This window comes from Mirounga leonina, unplaced genomic scaffold (assembly GCF_011800145.1).
Source record: "Mirounga leonina isolate KUSES-001 unplaced genomic scaffold, KU_Mleo_1.0 Mir_418, whole genome shotgun sequence".
NCBI classification, from domain to species: Eukaryota; Metazoa; Chordata; class Mammalia; order Carnivora; family Phocidae; genus Mirounga; species Mirounga leonina.
In genome coordinates, this window is record NW_023270739.1 from 6883435 (window position 1) to 6903177 (window position 19743).

Here is a 19743-nt window from a genome sequence, read left to right on the forward strand (position 1 = left end):
TGCCGGGGCAGTGGATGGGGGAGACCTCAGCTGCACAGGAGGGGGTCGCTGGCCTGTGCCAATTGTTCCAATCATAGGACATCCTGTCATAAGCAGCCGGGGTTCGGGAAGCCTGATTTCCAACTCGAGCGGTTCTGCATGTGCTCCCAGGATCCCCCACGAGGCCAGTCATGTGAGGTCAGCTTCCTGGCCCGGCTGCCAATGTGATCCTGTCACGCACCTCCAGGGCAGCTGTCCTGCCCCTCTGGCCAGGCTTCGTCAAGAGGGAAGCAGAGGGCTCGTAGAGTGTCCCTGCTTAGAGTCTGAATGAGCTTCAGGTATATAAAGCCAGACTTTCCAGACCCAGAGCTCAGTGCCCCACAAATGTTCTGAGCGTTTCAAGGTGGTGGTGTGCTGGGCAGCCCGGAGTGGGTGGGGAATAGGGTGTGTGGCCTGTTACCACCCGCAAGGGAGTAAGAGAGGAGTGGAGGGTGCCTTGGAGGTGCCGGCCCCGGGGGTTTAGAGTGGCTTATTCCTTTGTCCTCACTCATTCACCAAACATTTATTAAATATCCACTATCATCAGGAACAGCATGGTATGTGCTCGGATAAAAAAATAAAGAGGGGGGCAACCCAAACCAACAGATGCACCATCATTATCACAGGATAAATGCTCCTTTGGGGGAGCCCCTGAGCAGGGTGAGGGCACCCCCAGGGCTGAGGGGAGGGGAGGCACAGGGTAGGATTCTTAGGCGAGGTAGCATGTGAGCCAATTCTTGAAGGACAGGAAGGGTTTATTCATTTATCTAACAGCAAAGTGAGGAGCACAATCTAGGCAGGAGTGCGAGCAGGTACATGGAGGCGTGAGAGTGGTATGTTTTGGGAGGTCTCTGGTGCAGCATGGCTGGAGTAGGGGTGCAGGAGGTGGGCTGGCTAGGTCATGTGGATGCTTGCCTTCCTCTCCCCCGCCCTCCGCCCCCGCCCTGGAGCTTGGGCTTACCCTGGAAGGTGATGGGGAGCCTCTGGGCAGGTGTAAGCATCCGATGTGCATCCTGTGGTAGGCACAGAGGGCTTGTAGGGATGGATGGTGGGCCTGGCCCTCAAGGTGCTTGTGGACCCGAAGGGTATAACACAAGCTGGGAGCATTGCGAGAGGGACCAGCTGGGGCTCTGAGCCTCCATAGGGAGCCGCTGGGCCTTGAAGGACAAGCAGAGGCTCTGGCAGAGATGGGAGCAAAGGGGGTCAGGGGAGGACATTCCAGGGAGGACAGGCCAGAAACTTTGATAGTTCAGGGCCTCTCTCTCTTTCTCTGAAAGAGATAACAGTCCAGACTAGGAGGTGGGTGGACAGGGCCCAGGGCCTGGCGGCTTTGCGCTTCCTCTCTTGCTTGAGACCTACCTGGGGTCCTTCAGGGAATTCGTGGCTGAGGTGGAAGCAGATATCTGAGGACGGGGTTCTCCCCTACCACCCCTGTAACCAGCCACACGCTACCCGCCCCCCCCCACCCCCCGCCCTGTTGTGCTTCTTGAGCTTGTAGCCTCATCCACAAACTTGTCATAAAGCGCCCAGGTCGCAGGCTGGCTCTGAGCACGACTCTAAAGCGGATGCCGGCAGGATGGGTCCGTGGTGACCAGTATCCGTGTGGACCACGGCAGTGCCCATAACTCCCTGTGTGCCGCCCAAGCCCGAGGAAAATGCTCATTCCCGGCCAGGTCGCGCAGGCTCCTGTCCCCGTGCCCTCCCTACAGTCTCTTTCGCTCCATCTGTGGGGAGGCCTCTTGCCCGGGTCCCCGCTGCAAAGTTCAGCTCAAGAGTCACCTTGTGCACCCATCCTTTCCCGACTCTTCCCCGCAAGGGGACAGGGACTGGGTTTGGGTCCCCCTGTGACTACTCGTTTTATGAGCCTAACCGGCCACTTCTGGGGAGCTCACCAAAGATGCCACCTGTCTGTTCCCATCTCCCTCTGACCCCACTACTCCTGCTTTTTTTGTTTATTTTTTTGGTGGCCATCAACACATCTCACTTTAACTTGCCCTCCCAACACCCCCAGTCTGAGGCCTCTCTGGGCCTCCATTACCTCATCTCTAAAATGGGGACATTAATGCTTGTCCTTCCTGCCTAACAGCTCCTCTCCTCTAGGGTTGCCTTCTCCAGCAGCAGCTTCCTAAGCCTTCCCTGAAGGAATCAAGCAGGCAGGCGGGGGCCTTTGACAGGGGACAGGTGAGGAAAAGTAAGGAGAACAGGCCAGAAATCTCTGGCCTCCCCACAGGGCAGACACAATCGACACCTGGAAGCTGCAGGAGAGGCAGAATTGTCAGCGTCCCCCTCGCCGCAAAAGCTCTTGGGTTCGTGGCTTTCCTGCTTGTGGCATCGGAGAGCTGCTCCAAGCCTGCGGTGCCCAGGAGCAGACAGCCCCTGTTGTGTGACCTTGGTGTCCCCTGCGTCACCTGTGAGCAGGGAGCAAGCGCAGGCGAGGAGCCCTAGAGAACAGCTGTCAGCAGGTAAAAGCAAATGTTGACCCTGTGGGGAGGTCAAGGGCAAGGGGCTGTGAGAAGCGAGAGGGGGAGGAAGCCGGGAGGGAGGGGGCCGCTCCCCAGCTGCGCACTCCCCTCCCCACCCCACCCCCCTGCAGCGGTGCTGGAAAGAACCTGGGCTCTGAGGTCAGGGCTGGGATGGGAGGAAGAGCACAGCGGCCGAGAAGGAAGCAGAAGCGTGCGCTCTGTCTACTTCTCACTTGCCGCTTTCCGGGCTGGTCTGTTATGATTGTTCCAGGATGTGGCCCAGGGGGGTTCATTTCCTTTCTTCCACCTTGTCATAACAATGGCCACTGTTTGTGTGCCCACAGTCGGCCAGCATCCTGGACACTTTCCCTCCGTTGTGTCATTTCACCCTCACGCCCACCCTGGAAGGCTGGGAGGGAGCCAGGCCCGTCCTTTCGGTGGCCAGGCTGCCGTCCAGGTGTGGGAGGCAGCCCTAAACCGCCAGCCCCGGGGACCCTGAGGAAGGTGCCTCTCTCCTAGGGCGGGATGACTTCCTTCCGTCCAGCTGGATCCCCGCCGTGATTCTCCCCTAAACCCCAAGTGGATTCATGGGTGCTAGTGCTCCTGACGCCCCCCAGGAGGTGCCTGGGAGCACCTCGCCTCTCCCGGTGCCTCCCGCCTGCTCTCTGGGAAGCCTCTGTGCTGCTTTTCTAAGCTGGGCCTGACCCCCGGGCCCCCATCTCCCCAGCCCTGGGCCCCAGGGGCTCAGCCTACACTCTTACTTTCTTTAACAAATAGAATCATTTAAAAAAAGAAGAAGCAGCATTTTCCATACCATTTGATAAACAGGAAAAAGAAAACAAAATGGCCCATAAACCCAATAGCCTCATAGTATTTTGGTATTTTTCTGTCACCCTTATTTTTTGTGGCATAATTTTCACTCAGCTAAATTATGTTTTAACAGACTTTCTGGGGGCCAAGCCTGTGCGGGGGGTGAGTGTACAGAGGGGAAAAGACTGAGTACCTGCCCTTAAAAAGCTCCGACGTTCTAGAACCAGCTGTCTGGCTCTAATTCTTGCTCCTTCACCTACTAACTGTGACGTAGGGCCCATTACTTTATTTCTCTGTTTCTTTTCTCATATGTAAAATCAGGATAATGTGACAATTTCGTAGGGTGGTGGTGCAGATTTTTTTGAAAGATTTTATTTGAGAGAGAGAGCATGCAAGCAGGGGGAGGAGCAGAGAGAGAGGGAGAGAGAATCTCAAGCAGACTCCACGCTGAGATCATGACCTGAGCCGAAATCAAGAGGCAGGCACCTAACCGACTGAGCCACCCAGGCGCCCCAGGGTGGTGGTCCAGATGAAAGATTAGTACATGTAAAGTTCTTGGACCAGGACCAGAGCACAGAGAGGCACATGAGTGTTCGGTGTGATTAGTGTGATTTAAGTGTACGTCTGGCAGGAGGATGAAGGAGAGAAAGGACGTATCAGACAAGTCAACATGGAGAGGGAAGGAGGTGCGAGGCAGCATTGCTTTCTGCAATCATGCATGACAGGGTGGGACCAAGGGGGAGAAGCTGCACGGGGAGGCAGGGGCCTTGCAGGCCGAGCTCACAGCCCACAACCAGCACAGGGAGCACCGTGAACTTGATGCCCCAGAGTCTGTAATACCACCATGTGCTTCCTGAGTTCCTCAATCACAGCTTTTTTTTTTTTAAAGATTTTATTTATTTGACAGAGACACAGCGAGAGAGGGAACACAAGCAGGGGGAGTGGGAGAGGGAGAAGCAGGCTTCCCGCAGAGCAGGGAGCCCAATGTGGGGCTCGATCCCAGCAACCTGGGCTCATGACCTGAGCCAAAGGCAGACGCTTAACCGGCTGAGCCACCCAGGCTCCCCCTGGTCTAAACATTCTTAAGAACATTCTCATTTAATCCTCACAGCACTTAAGAGGGGAGCTTGTCCTCATTTTTTAAAAATTTATTTTAGAGAGAGCAAGAGAATGAGAGTGAGAACGGGGAGAGGAGCAGAGGGAGAGAGAGAATCCCAAGCAGACACTGCACTGAATGTGGAGCCTGACGCAGGGCTCGATCTCACAACCCTGAGATCATGACCTGAGCTGAAATCAAGAGTCAGACGCTCAACTGACTGAGCCACTCAGGTGCCCCAAGTATTGTCCTCATTTTGAAGGAACACAGGCTCATAGTCTGCTCACACCAAATCTTACTACTGATCATAAGAGGAAGGACATTACAAAGCTTCAGGGTGCTTCCAAAGCTCTGCAGTCACGGTCTTTGTTTCCCTTATGCATCATTCCCTCCCCCTCTCGCTTATGCATCAAAGGGAGGGCGATGGAAGTGAAGAGGACTCATGCCTATGGAGCATTTACTATCTGCCACGTTCTGTTATTGGGCACTGTTGTGGTTCTCGTGTTATAGATAAGGAAACTGAGACAGAGAAGGGTTAAGTGACTTGCCCAGGGACACACAGCTGGTGAGGATGGGAGCACAGTTTTGCTCCAGCCCTCTGCCTTTGCAGAGACCGAAAGGGGACAGTCGCATAAAGTGCTTAGCTCAGGGCCGGCTGCCTAGTAAGTGCTCAGTAAGAGCTCAGTGTCCTGGTATAATTATCATTACTAGCCCTTCCTCTCTATCGGTGGTTCTTTGAGGCTTCTTGTTCTTCCTTTTATCCCTAAGCTCCATCCTCTCCTCAACAGCTGGGCCAGAGTGTGACCGGTGTCCATGGACATGTCCATTCTCTGGGGTACCCACACTGCCGTGCTCTGTCTTCAGTGTCTGAGCTGCACTTTTGGTGGGTGACTTCCTGGCACAGAGCCAGAGGGTGGCCTCTAGCTAAATGTCACCCGGCTTTGGTGGCACTGCCTTAGGAATGCAGTACGCTTTCTGAGAACCTAGGAAAATATGCGACATCTAATTCTGTCATCCAAACTAGGGACAGTTTCCACAGCAGAAACTGGGACCCTTTGAGTCTGCAACATAACGTTTCCATCCACACACATGCTCACTGTTGCTGAGTCTTTACGTTCACGTTCATTTCCGAGGCACTTGGTTTCATGTTTTCTGAGAGCAGGCGCTGACAATTGGGAGACCAATGCCCACGGTTCCCCTGCACCCGGTGGAGTGTGGGCCGATCCCGGTCCCCCGGCTGTATCTGGTCAAGACAGGACCCTGGTTTTAGTCGTAGAATTGAAATGACTCACGCCAAGCTTTCTGAGCGCTGGACTTCACGTAGTGAGAACCCCTCCCTTTGGACAGGACAGGATCATCTGTGACACGCATTCCTGTCTCCCGTCTCCTTGAGCAATAGGGTCCACACTGCAGATGAGGAAGCTGAGGCTCTGGTGGGGAAACTGGCCAGGAAGCGGGATGGTTCTGGTCCCCTGGGCATGGTGGCCGCTCTGTGACTATCAGGCCTTCTTACCCCCGACTCAGTGCCTCTCTCTTTCTCTCCCCCCCTTTCCAGGTCCCTCCTGGCCCGGAATCAGAGGACCAGCTCTGGTGGGGTGCCATCTGGGAGCCTATGCGGGAAATTGCTGTACTGGTGAGGTGGGCATGGGAAACCGAGCCCAGCTGACCAGAGACCCCGTTTTCTTCCAGACTGAGGGGGCAGGCGGCGGGGCCTCCCCACCTGCCCCGCAGAAGATGCAGTTTTTCGGCCGCCTGGTCAATACCCTCAGTGGCGTCAGCAACTTGTTCTCAAACCCATTCCGGGTGAAGGAGGTGGCTGTGGCAGACTACACCTCGAATGGCCGGGTTCGGGAGGAAGGGCAGCTGATTCTGTTCCAGAACATTCCCAATCGCACCTGGGACTGCATCCTGGTCAACCCCAGGAACTCACAGAGTGGATTCCGGTGGGTGATGGTCAACTGCCACACATACTTCTCTCCTTTGACTCCTCAGACTGGTGGTCCCTTGGCCAAAAAGCAGCTTCTTTGGGCCTAACATCTGAGGGCTCTGGAGAAGGGTGGGAGAGGGTAGGGAGAGGGATCTCCTAGGGCCCTCCTATACCTTCTGGCCCATCAGGGTCCCTTCAGCGGGGGTGTGAGGTTAGAAGGCGGGGCTTTTCCCTGCCTCCAGGCTGGCACCCATGCAGTTGGAGGGAAGGAGGAAGGACAGGAAAGCTGAGAAGGGTCAAATCAGGTAAAGTCCAGGGTTCACCTGTAGCCCTGGGTCTTTAAAGGCATGACTGCCTTGTAGGGGACGATCACGGTTTGTTCAGGAGAGTATAAGGGGTGGTTGTTCAGGAGAGTACAAGGGGTGGACAGCGGTCACTTTTCAGGGCATGTGGGGTCTCCCATGGGAGCTACAAGGAAAGGGTAGGAAGCCAGGACAGGGCTGAAGGAGCTGAGCCAGCTGCAGGGCTGGTTGGCATAAGGGGAGAGGAGTGGCCAGGCATCCAAAATGCAGGGTCCAGAGGAGCTTGGCAGACTGGCCCTGAGTTGGGCTAGTGCTGATGGGCCTCTTTCCGTTCGTTCATCCATCTGGCCATCCCGCCATCCTTCCCTTCACTGGGCACTGGGCATCTGCAGTGGCTCGGGAGTCCCAGGCCCTGGGCCAGGCCTAGCTGGCACTGTGAAATGACAAGACATGCTCCGCGCCCGTATGTGCAGTCTTGGGTGGAGGCCACATGCCAGGCAGGCATTGTACCAACCGTGTGAGGAGAGCTGTGGGTAGAAGTGGACAGTGGGGACACAAGGAGGTGATCCCTTCCTGGTGAGCTCCTCTGAGCCTAGAATGAGTAGGAATGTGTCTGGCAGAGGAGAGTGGATAAGGTCGTTCTAGACATGCAGAGGCATGGGTGGGAGGTGAGGGGGCGCCCATAGGCTGATGGCCCCAGGCCGGATCCCTGGTGTGTGCAGAGCTTTGGCAAGCATTGAGGCCAGGGGGAACCTCCGGACTCATTCTGATTGAGGAGGCACGGCAACAGGAGTCTCAGAAAGTGGCAAGCTGGGAGTCAGGGTCCAGGCAACAGGAGGAGAGCAGAGGAGGCTGGCCAATTGGGAGAATTCAGGTCTGGTTCCACAGGGAAACTGAGGCAGAGGCCCCCACAGCAGGCGGTTGGGCAAAGAACACAGCTCAGCAGCCAGTCTGGACACCAGTTTTAACGTGGCAGAGCTAGTCCCACACTCTGGGCGCAGATGTTTGAACTGATGGCCATCCCGCTGGCCTGGGTCAGGACAGGGCAGGCTTCCACCTGCGGCTCCGGAACCCCTCCACAGGCCCGCAGCTGAGGGCCGCTGATGGAATGCACAGCCGAGCAGGGCGGTGGGTCCAGTCTTCGGAGGACCACTCAGCCTTACTTTCCAGGTGCTGCCCTGGGGGCTCCACCCCCCCCCACCATCACCAAGTCCTGTCAGCTGTAAATGTCCCTTGACAGGACTCCAGATCTGTCCCAGAAAGCTCGAGCCCCACTGTGGGCAGACTTCCATCCCAGGGAGTTAAACTCTTTGCCAGCAGTTTATTAACTACATGTTTATTTATTACCCTTAATGGGGGGCACTTTATAGTACTTTCACATATGGTATATTAGCACATCCTCAGTGACCCGTTGAGGTAAACAAGGAAGGCAGTATCCCATTTTACAGATAAGAAAACTGAGGCTCAGGAAGATAAGTGAGTCATTCAAGGTTGCACAGGAAGCAGCGAAGAAACAGAATCTGTGTCTTCTGGCTCCTAAGCCATTTCTCTTTTCTGTGCCACTGCATGTTTCCATGTGTTTGGACAGAATAGGGAGCATTGGGTGGGGTTTCAAGCCAAGCATATATCCCCTCTCGGAATTCCTGACATCCCTCACTTGGCTCTGGACTCTTGTCTCTTCTTCTAACCTGCTCCTGCCCAAGCATTTCCATTTCAGTAGATGGCATCACCATCCCTGTACGTGGTTGTGCAGCCCAGAAGCCCAGGAGTGATCCTTGATCCCTTGGTCTCTCCCCGCCCCCCCAGATCCGGGTCATTACTGAGTTCTGTCATGCTCCCCTGCCAAGCATATCTTGAGTCTGCTGCTGCTTCTCCATCAATTATGTTTAACTTTGGCTTGAATGACAACCACAGCAGATAGTGGTCCCCAGGGGCCCCCAGTCCCCAGGGGCCCAGGCTCTTGCTGTCTTGTTGCTCCACCAAGTGTGGCCTTCATTCTCTAGGCTACCACATGGTCCCAGATGGCCATGCCAGATCCAGCCATCACAGCCACCTTTCCAGTCAGCAGAAAGGTAGAAGAGCAGGGTGAACAAGGGCACTCTCCTCCTTTCCAGGGGCTTCTCAGAAGTGGCACACATGCCTTCCACCTGAATCCCATTGGCCAGGACTTGGTCACATGGCCACAACTAGTTGCAAGGAAGACTGGGAAGTGTAGCCTGCATTGCAGCCACGTGCCAGTCCCGAATCCAGGCTTCTGTTATTCTCCATTTTGCTGCTGGCTCTCTTTCCAGGCTGTGGTCGTTGTATACACAGACTCCAGCTTCACTCTGCCTCCCAGCCTGTTGCTCTGCCTGTGGTCTGGTTGCTCTCCTCCCATCCTCTTCCAAGCTGCTGTCAGAGTGATCTTTCCAGAAGACAAATCCGATCACTCACTCCCCTGCTTCACTCTCAAGAAGTCCCTTTTTCCTTAACATATCAGCTGCTTAGCTTGGCTTGAAAGGGCCAGTGTGATCAGGCCTTGCTTCTCCCTCTGGTCTCAGCTGTTGCCCCCTGTGCTCCTGGCCTTCGCCTAGACTCTTACGTCATCAGCCTAGAACATTCCCCCCTTCTTTGCCTGCCTTACTTCTGCTCGCCCTTCTGGCTAGAGTAGGTGCTCATGCTGCGTGTCCCATAGCACTCCATCCCCGCGCTTGGTAGACCGTCTTCCTGGTAGGCCACGAACCCCACAAGGGTAGTGGCTGTGTCTGTCTTGTTTGCCCCAGTATAACCCCCAGCACCCAGCAAGGAGCCTGGCACACGTAGGTTTGTGCGATGCATGTGATATTCTTGAAGCTTCAGCAGTATTTGTGGAGGGCCACTGTGCGCCGCGTCCTCTGTTGGGACTGGGGACTGTTGGATTCAGGGCAGTCGAGGGGGTGGGCTGGGAAGCAGGAGGGGAAGTTATGAAGAGCTGCAGAAATGGCAATGCCAAGGCCTGGGGTGTGACCTCGGAGTAAGGGCCAGGGCCCTGGGCTTCTCCTAAGGGCAGCAATCCTGGGGTCTCCCCACTGCTCCCAGCCCTTTGCAGTTTCTAGAAGGAAGGTATGGTTTACTAGACTTCTTCCTCAGGCCACTGTGGTTCTGTGTTTGTTTTTTTTTTAAGGTTTTATTTACTTATTTGATAGAGAAAGTACAAGCAGGGGAAGTGGCGGGCAGAGGGAGAGGGAGAAGCAGGCTCCCCGCTAAGCAGGGAGCCTGATGTGGGGCTCAATTCCAGGACCCTGGGATCATGACCCCAGCCAAAGGCAGACACTTCACTGACTGAGCCACCCAGGTGCCCCCCACCCTTTTCTTAAAGATTTTATTTATTAGAGTGAGAGTGAGCGAATGAGCGAGCATGAGCTGGGAGAGAGGGAGAAGGAGAAGCAGATGCCCCACTGAGCAGGGAGCTGATGTGGGACTCGATCCCAGGACCCCAGGATCATGACCTGAGCCCAAGGCAGACACTTAACTGACTGAGCCACCCAGGCGCCGCCCCCCCCCTTTTTTTTTTTAAGATTTTATTTATTTATTTGAGAGAGAGAGAATGAGAGACAGAGAGCACGAGAGGGAAGAGGGCAGAGGGAGAAGCAGGCTCCTCGCCGAGCAGGGAGCCTGATGCGGGACTCGATCCCGGAACTCCAGGATTATGACCTGAGCCGAAGGCAGTCGCTTAACCAACTGAGCCACCCAGGCGCCCAACCCCCCCCCCTTTTTTTTAAGATTTATTTATTTATTAGAGAAATAGTGGGGGGGTAGGGGCAGAGGGAGAGGGAGAATCCTTGAGCAGACTCCCTGCTGAGCGGGGAGCCCTATGCCACACGGGGCTCGATCCCAGGACCCTGAGATCATGACCTGAACTGAATCAGCCGCCCAACCGACTGAGCCACCCCGGCGCCCCTGAGGTTCTGTCTTTTAAAGGTCTCCTCCTGCTTTACTTGCCTGGAGGGCTCTGCACTGCGCCAGGGTCCAGAACTGCGGTTCAAGGGAGATGTTGAAGTGTTGCTTCCAGCCTCAGGCCCCAGGTTGACATGTCCCTGGGCTGCATGCAGCTGTATTGCTTCAGGATGGGGGAAGGCATCAGGATCTTCTGAATCCTCACCTTTTATTACCTAAGGGCCTGTGACCCCTTACCTCCAGTATCTGTACTGGGAGGAGAGATCTGACGCTGTCAGTACCAACAAGGGCGACATCAGCAATAACAGCATCCTACTGCATGTGAGGCTCACAAACAGCCCCCGGAAGTGGGGGTATTACTGACCCCATCCTACAAAGGAGGAGACACCCCTCAAAGAATTTCAGTAACTTGCCCACCTCACCTCGCTGGTCAGCCATGGAGCTGGGGCTCAGGCCCAGCATTCTGGCTCCAGAACCCACCTCTTCCTTCTCTTCCACTAGGGCCACTTTGCTGTGTGGCGCTGGGCAGGACTCAGCTCACCCGGGCTCAACCCCAGGGCCCCCCCCCCCCCCCCCCCCCCCCCCCTCGGCCTGACATATGGCCCAGAGCCCCTGGCTCCTCTCTGTGAGCCCCGGGGTGGTCACTGGTGGCGTTGTGTGGACATTATGATAACACCTGTACTTAAGTTCCTGCTACGAATTAATCATTTACTGCTGACATTTGCTGGTGACATGTGATATTTGATGAAACCTGCCAGCTCTTCACTGGTATCTCAGCAGAAACAGGGCTGCACTTCCCAGGAATCCTAGAAAGAACGATCAGAGCAGGGACACCTGGGTGGCTCAGTCTGTTGGGCGGCTGATTCAGCTCAGGTCATGGTCCCAGAGTCCTGGGATCAAGTTCCAGCTCAGCAGGGAGACTGCTTCTTCCTTTCCCTCTGCCCCTCCCCTCTGCTCATGTTCCTCTCTCTCTCTCAAATAAATAAATAAATAAAATCTTAAAAAAAAAAAGAATGATCAAAGCGTGTACGACATGTGATCTTTGCTTCTTGAAAGGGGACTGATATTTGAGGCCCTCAGAAATGGAACTACCAGTCGGCCCCTCAGACAAGCTGAGGGGCCTGTGACCCGGCCACATACTCCGTGCTTGCTCCTTCCTGATTTATCCAGCCCGCAGCCCGTCCCCTCCCGGCAGAGGTGAATACCGCAGCTCCGTCCTCCAGGAGCTCAGGCAGTAGCTGGAAAACATAGGTCCGTATGCAGCGTGCAGGGGGATAAATGTTAGAATGCAAACCAAATAAAGCTCTTGGGTTCCCTAAACAGACCTCACCTTTTTAGACTTTGTTCTTTGTCCTCACCGTTCCCTGCTGCCTGCTCTGGGAGCCCGTCCTTGCCCGTTCTCTTCTCCCTCAGCACGGTCCTTACTTCTGTCAGCCCCTCTTGCCTTAGATCAGCCTGCGTCTGCACTTCTGTCTCCCCACTAGACCGCAGAGCTCCTGAGGGACAGCATCTGGGTCTGAGTCATTTCTCCTAATGCCCATCGTAGTGCTAGGCACTCAGCAGGTGCACGCTGAGTATTTGGTGAGTGGGTAAGAGACCCCATGTCCACTGGGGGTAGACGTGTGTTTGATAGGAGGGGTTGGAAAAGGCTTCTGGGGGGAGTTGGGTGAAAGATGGACCTATAAGGGGGAGGCAGATTTCACCTGGAGAGAGGGCTGGGCAGGGAGAGGCGCATGGCTCTGGCAAAGGCACAGAGGGACAGGGATGGAGGAGGAGCCCTTCAGAGGACCTGTGCGGGAGGGCTGGTGCTTAGCTCTGAAACTGGAGAGTTAGATACCACTCTAGTCTAATGGTTCTTGGCCATTTTTCGAGGCCAAGGGACCTCTACCCCCCCCCCCCCCCCCCTACGCAGACACACATTTGCATGCAATTTCCTGAAGTTCACAGACCCCCTAAGGCTCATTCACAGGCCATTCCCAGCCAAGGCAAAGGCTTCCCAGTGCTACTGCTAGGTGGATTTTTGTCTGGGGTCTTGGGTTCTAGAAGAGAGGGAAAAGACAGTCTTATGAGTCCTCCAGGTCCTCAACATTTTCTGTGAATATTTCTTTCACCCATGGCTCTAACCAAAACCTGGCTCTCCCCTGAGGGCCTCGAGAGATTTCTCTCCTGGTCTTTCCTGCACTGGGCCTGGAGGTGGGACAGCCCCTTGCTCCCTAGCCTTGAAATTCATGTCAGCCTGTCCTGGGGTTTCCCCCACACCCTCGGGGCGGTGCGCCCCTGGCCTGGAGCTTCCTCTCTCCATCACTACCTGTCTTGACTCGGTGACTGAAACTCACAGGGTGCCCCTCCTCACACCCATGGCTCTTGGGGCCAGACCTCTCCCAGCCCACACAGCTATTCCCTGGACCTTGTCATCACCAGTAACAAGAGCTGTTCCACAAATGCAAGTGTCGAGTGCCCCACTTTCCACCCTCTGCCTCCTGTCTTTCCAGCTCCTTCTCCTTTGTCCTCTGAATGCCAAGTTCCCTGCCCCCTGCAGACATGGACCCAGCCATCCCCCTGCCATAGTCCCCGTCCCTTTCATGGACTTCAGTTCTTGCCCTGCAGAAACTCGTGGCCTGTCATGATGATTACACCCTTGCAGACCCTCTCTGCTTTCTTACTTCTCTCTTTGTCATCTTTGCTTGTCAAAACCCCAACACCACCATGGCTCCACCATGGCTGGCGGGGCTCCCCTCCATGCTGCTTGCTCCCACTTCAAATGAGCCCTGCCCTTTGGCAGCCCTGGCCTCACCCTGTCCCTCCCCTCCTGCCCTCCCCTTCGTGCTTACCTACAGCTGGTGAGTGCCCGCACCCCGGCTGCCCGCACCTGCACCCACATACTGCACCTTCCCTGTTGTCATTGTAGAGGCCAGTCCCCATCAGGGTCAACATCCCCTCATCTACTGCAGGACATCAGTTCAGCAATTCCTTCCTTTCTCCTCTGCGACTTCCCCCTCTTGACTAGGTATTTTCTACTGCTATACAAATGTGCTGTTTTCTCTCTTTAAAAAAAAAAAAAAATGCATTCTTGACTCCACTTTCCTCCCCAGGCATGTCTCTATTCAGCTGTCCCCAATTCCCTCCTCCTGTTCTCTCTCTAAACTAGTTAAAAATAGGGAAATACGCCTCACAGGGAAAAGTGCCCACAGCTCAATGACGTATCACAAATACCTTTAACCAGCACCCACGTCAAAAGGTAGAACGTTGCCGCACCCCGGAAGCCGCCCTTTTGCTCCCTTGCCCCCAAAAGGTAACCCTGAGGGTTCAGGGTTTGTATGGTAGTTGCTTCTGTGCCTGGCTTGTTTGCTCAGCATTTTATCTGTGAGATTTCTATATATGTGTTTGCATGGAACTGGATCCGACTTCTTCCATGCAGGACAATTCCACAGTGTTAACTACACCACAGCTTCATTTACTCATCCACCGATGGGGATTTGGGGCTGCTTCTGGTTTTCTTGGTGCGTGTATGCATGCCTTTCTGTCCGGCGTCTACCGGGGAGTGGAATTGGTGAGCTGAGACCGTACACATCGTCAACTTCAGCGGATAATGCCCTCTGGTTTCCTCCTGGCAGTGAAGGAGATTCCCGTTATTAAGTGTTGCCAGTTAAAAAAAAAAGTTATCATTCTGTTGGGTATGTAGTGGTGTCTTATTGTGGCTTTCATATGCTTTGGTTTGATGACATACGAGTTTGAGCACCTTTGGATAAGTTGACGAACCGTTTGGCAATCCCCTTTAGTGAAGTCCCTGCTCCATTGCCCTTGAACACTTAAAAAATCTAATTCCGGAGGGGTTGAGAATATTTTTCTATAGTATCTTCCAGAAGTTTTACTATTTTTGCCTTTTGTCACTAGATTGATTATCTACCTAGAATTGACTCCTTGGTCATCATGTCTACTCTCGGGGTAGAAGTTCTCAAACCTCAGTAGAAGGCCTTGGTTTACCAGTGTCCTTCCACCTGGCGGGCCTTGAACTTGAATCTCTGTTTTGCAAGGACTGCAAAACCGCACAGTTTCCACTCAGCTCTGGGTCCTCTCTGCTGCTGTTTTCCATTTGGTTTCTTGGCATCTTGCTCTGCCTAGCTTATGAAGGAAGATCGCATGCAGAACTTTGGGCTTACTTCCCTGTGATTCCTTCAAGTTCTGGTGTTCTTGGCAACTCTGGATGCTGGCTTCTCTCTACCCAGCCTAGTGGGGTTGCGGTAGCACCTGGCTGCCTCCCAGCCTTTCTGTCCTTCATATCCTGCACCACAGATCCCCGAGTGCCCTGAGTGGAAATGTGGGGCTTACCTCAGCGTGCTTCCCTCTTCTCTACAGTCTTGGCCTGTATCTTCGCCTCCCTGAGGTTTCCTCCAGCGCCTTCAGGTACTCATCGGCATTTGATCCTGCCTTTCTGTTCATTTTCAGCAGGAAGCCTAGTTTGATATAAGCTTCTCTGTCCTATCTAGAGGTGGAGGTTCCTCCGCGAATTTGATACAGAATATTCACATTACCACTGAGTCGAGACATTTCCCAAATTTCCCTGCGACTTCTTGCTTGAACCATTGATAGTTTATATGTATCTTGCTTAATTTTCAAACGTATGGAAAACTTTTCATTCTCTTTTTGTTATTGATCTCTTGCTTAGTTTCATCGTGGTCAGAGAACACCGTCTCAGTATTTTAGGTCTTTGAAATTTGTTCAGATCTACATTGTGGCCCAGCTTACATCCAGTATTTCTAACTTGTTTGTGTGGCTGGAAAAGAACATGTATTCTGTAGCTGGTGGGAATAGTGTTTCATATATGCCTGCCAGGTCAGGTTTACTAATGATTCTAGAGCCAAAAGGGATTTTTTTGTTTGTTTGTTTGATTGTTTATGAGTAGTAAGAGTTATTAAAATATTGCAATGTGATGGCGGGTTTGTTTAGTTTTTTTTGTTGTTGGAATTATGGATGATTTAATTGTTCTTAAAAATGTCTAGTTTTAAAAAAATCTGTCAAGTTTGACTATATTTTGGAGCTTTCTTATGAAGTGCATATTAATTTATAATTGCCATATTTTCCTAGTGGGTTGAAACTGTTATCATTATGAATTGTCTCTCTTTGTTTCTGTAATACTTTTTACCTTAAACCCTACTTTGTCTCATATCCATATAGCTTCACCAGTTTTTTTTTTTTTTGGTTAGTATTATATTTTATTTATATATTTATATATAAAAATGCAGTATATATATTTATATGTAAATATATATAAATATAATATAATATGTATTATATATCTATAATATCTATATTATATATTTATATATAATTTCCTTATATTTTTAATCTTGTTAAGAGTATGGAGTTGTCTTTTCTTTCTCTCCTATTATCCTTGTCTCTTATTCCTTATATTTATTTGGAACATTTAGTTTATTTCTACTTAATATAATGCTGATATGTTTGAGTCTAAATCTGTCATCTTGCTATTTTCTTTTTGTTGTTGTTCCACCTATTTTCTTTTCTTTTTAAAGATTTTGTTTATTTATTTGACAGAGAGAGATACAGCAAGAGAGAGAACACAAGCAGGGGAGAGGGAGAGGGAGAAGCAGGCTTCCCGCTGAGCAGGGAGCCCGATGCGGGGCTCGATCCCAGCACCCTGGGATCATGACCTGAGCCGAAGGCAGACGCTTAACGACTGAGCCACCTAGGCACCCCTATTTTATTTTCTTTATTCCTTTCTTTTTGTCTTCTTATGCATTGAGTTTTATTTTTTATTTTTATGTTTTAAAGAATTTATTTATTTGACAGAGAGAGACACAGCAAGAGAGGGAACACAAGCAGGGGGAGCGGGAGAGGGAGAAGCAGGCTTCCTGGCTGAGCCAGGAGCCCGATGTGGGGCTTGATCCCAGGACCCTGGGATCATGACCTGAGCCGAAGGCAGACGCTTAACGACTGAGCCACCCAGGCACCCCTATTTTTGTTTTGTTTTTAAAAGATTTTATTTATTTATCCGAGAGAGAGAGAGAGAGAGAGATCATGAGCAGGGGGAGGGATAGAGGGAGAAGCAGACTCCCTGCTGAGCAAGGAACCCGATGCAGGACTCTATGCCAGGACCCTGGGATCATGACCTGAGCTGAAGGCAGACACTTAACTGACTGAGTCAGCCAGGCACCCTTATTTTTGTTTAGTCTTAGGTAGCTTTACTGAGATGCAACTTACAAAAAAATGACATTTACCAATTTGACATGTAGCATTTGATGAGTTTCAGTAAAGGTACACACCCACGTGCCATCACCACAGTCAAGATACAGAACAGTTCTGTGGTCTCCAAAATTCCTTCCCTGCTCCTGTGCAGTAAGTCCCCTGCACCCACCATAGCCCCTGGCAAACACTGTCTGCTTTTTATCACTATGGTTTTGCCTTCTAATCATACAGCATGCAGTTGTATGACTTTTTTTTTTTTTCACGTACCATAATGGTTTTGCAATTCATGATCAAGTGTTTTCTTATTATCCCATGTGTTCCCTCCCTGTCAGTTTGGAAGTTATGCATTCTGTCATTCTCTTTCAGTGACAGCTGTTGGGGGATAGTTCTCCACGGGTTTCTCGTGGGTCTGTATATCTTGCAAGCAGAGACACTGACTTCCTTTGTTCCAGGCTATCTTTACAAGGATGTTTGTATAGCCAGCAGCCTTAGAAGATAGAGATCAGGTCTTTCCCTAGAGCAGAGGGGGAGGTTTGCTTACTCTGTTGTGTAATAAGAATCATATCATCCTCCAGAGCAAAGCTTCGGCAGATTTGCTTTTTAACGATGGTAGAAGATTCAAGTTCCCTACACTCCGGGCTTCTCTCTGTCCTAGCACAACAAGGGCAGGTGTCACCTGGCCCTCTTCATGTCACCCTGTGGGAACTGGATCCCAGGGGACTGGCACAAATGCTCAAGCTGACCACTGCTGTTGCTGTGAGCAATAAACTGTCCTTTGTCTTTGATCCAGGAATCTTGTTTCTTCTGCCAGCACCCGTGAAACTGTGTCAGGCTAACTTGTTAGTTTGCAAGTAGAGCAAAAACTGAAACCCTTCCCAGTTCTTGATAGAACCCAAGAGATTGTAACACACATCCTTGGCCTTACTGAAGTATAATTGGTACGTTAGTGTCTTCCAGAACAGTAAATGAGTCTTAGAACTTTTTAACCCCATTTATTTCCAGGCTTCTATGCTATGTATGTATGTACATATATATATTTTAATTCTATTTTTATTTTAAACCCAACAAGACATTATGCCACCAATTCTTATTTAGATTCACCCACATACTTGCCATTTTCATGGTATTTTATTTTTTTCCTGTGTCTCAGACCATCCATATGGGATCAAGTTCCTTCTACCCAAAGAAAATCCTTTTATATCCGCTGTCGTGTAGGTCTACTAATGACAAAGCCTTTTCTCTCTTTCTCTTTGTGTGACTAGTGAAATTTTTTAAAAAACATTTTACTTATTTATTTTAAGTAATCTCTACATCCAGCGTGGGGCTCGAATTCACGACTCCAAGATCAAGAGTCACACACACCACCGACTGAGCCAGCGAGGCGCCCCTGACTAGTGAAATGTTTTGCTTTCAACTTCATACTTAAAGGGAAGCATGCTGGGTACAGAATTCTCATTGGCGTTTATTTTCTTTTAGCTCTTTAAGAATGTCATTCCGTTATCTCTGTTTTCCACTGCTGAGTAGCTGGCTGTCAGTCTTTGAAGATAACTTTCTCCTATGCTATTTTTAGTATTTTTCTTCACATTTTGTTTATAGCCTTTGTAATATGGTACATGTGTCAGTTTTTGCTGTGTTTCAGTATGTTGACCGATATGTGTCATCCTCAGTTACTGCTACGTAACAAACTACCCCAAAACTCTGCAGCTTAAAACAACGATCAATCACTTGGCCCACAAATCTGCAATTTGAGCAGAGCTCAGTGGGAAAAGCTCTATTCTGCTCTACATGGCATGAGCCGGGGTGGCTGGACTGCAGGATCCACTTCTAAGATGATTCACTCACAACCGACAAGTTGCTGCAGGCTGTTGGCTGCGAGTTTGTCCAGGGCTAAGGGTCCAGGACCAAGGGTCGTCCCTGTGGGTTGTGTCAGTTTCCCCATGGCGTGATAGCCAGATCTCAAGAGAAAAGAGGTGGAAGCTTCCAGTCTCTTAAAGCCTTCGTCCAGAAACTAGGGCAGCATCACCTCTGCCCTATTCTGTTGGTAAAGCAGTTGCAGAGCCAGATGAAAGGGTAAAGAGACATCATGGGATAATGATAAGAGACATCATGTCTCAATGGGAGCAGTGTCAAAGAATTTGGGGGCCATGTTTTAAAACCCACAAGGTCCCTAAGTGTGGATTTCTATTTGTGTGTGTGTGTGTGTGTGTGCAGGAAGGCTCATAGATATTTTCAATCACTATGACATTTTTTTTTCATCAATTTTGAAAAGTTCACAGACATTAACTCTTCAAATATGGTTTCTCTCCAGTTCTCTTTCTATCCTGCTTTGGTAGCTCCATTTATATGTATGGTAGATCTTTTTGTTATATATTCTATGTCTGTTGTCAACTTTCCTGCATTTTCCATCCTTTGGCTCCCCAGGCTCTATTCTGTTTCCTCTTTTCTGGCCTATCTTCCCGTTCACTAGTTTTCTCTTCAGCATTGTCCAGTCTGCTTTTATACCTGGTCACTGGGTTCTTCATTTCAGCAGTTGTATTTTTTAATAAGCTGTAATTCGCATTTTTAAAATGGATTCAAGTTCTTTGCCCCAATTCTAAATCTTCCTTTTCATCCTCTTAAATATTATCACATTTATTTTATTTTTTTAAGTAAACTCTATGCCCAACCTGGGGTCGAACTCACAACCCTGAGATCAAGAGTTGCATGCTCTACTGACTGAGCCACCCAGGTGCCCCTATCGCAGTTATTTTAAAGTCTGTGTCAGATGACTTCGGTATTTGCAGCCCCTTACTTACAGATCTGTTTCCATCATACATTATTTCTGTTGGTTTTCTTTCACATCATGTAGTATCTCCTGTGCTTGGTGAGTTTTGATTCTGTGCTGGCCCTTGGATTTGCAACGATGCTTGTAGAAACAGTTTGAAGCCTGGCTTAATGTTTCTTTTATGTTTGCTTCTCCCAGGTACCTGGGAACATTATCATTAGTAAGGATAATTTCAATCCATTTTC

General features: G+C 51.0%; 1 protein-coding gene across 2 annotated transcripts in view; it reads left to right on the forward strand.

Moving 5' to 3' along the window:
• The first annotated feature begins 5998 nt into the window (after window positions 1-5998).
• PLA2G6 (phospholipase A2 group VI) overlaps window positions 5999-19743 on the forward strand; it is a 49607-nt gene continuing 35862 nt past the window's right edge. For both annotated transcript variants that reach the window (XM_034987529.1, XM_034987530.1), the window contains exon 1: window positions 5999-6329. In XM_034987529.1, the coding sequence (XP_034843420.1) occupies window positions 6031-6329 (299 nt within the window). In that variant the 5' untranslated portion in view covers window positions 5999-6030. The remainder of the gene's footprint in view (window positions 6330-19743) is intronic.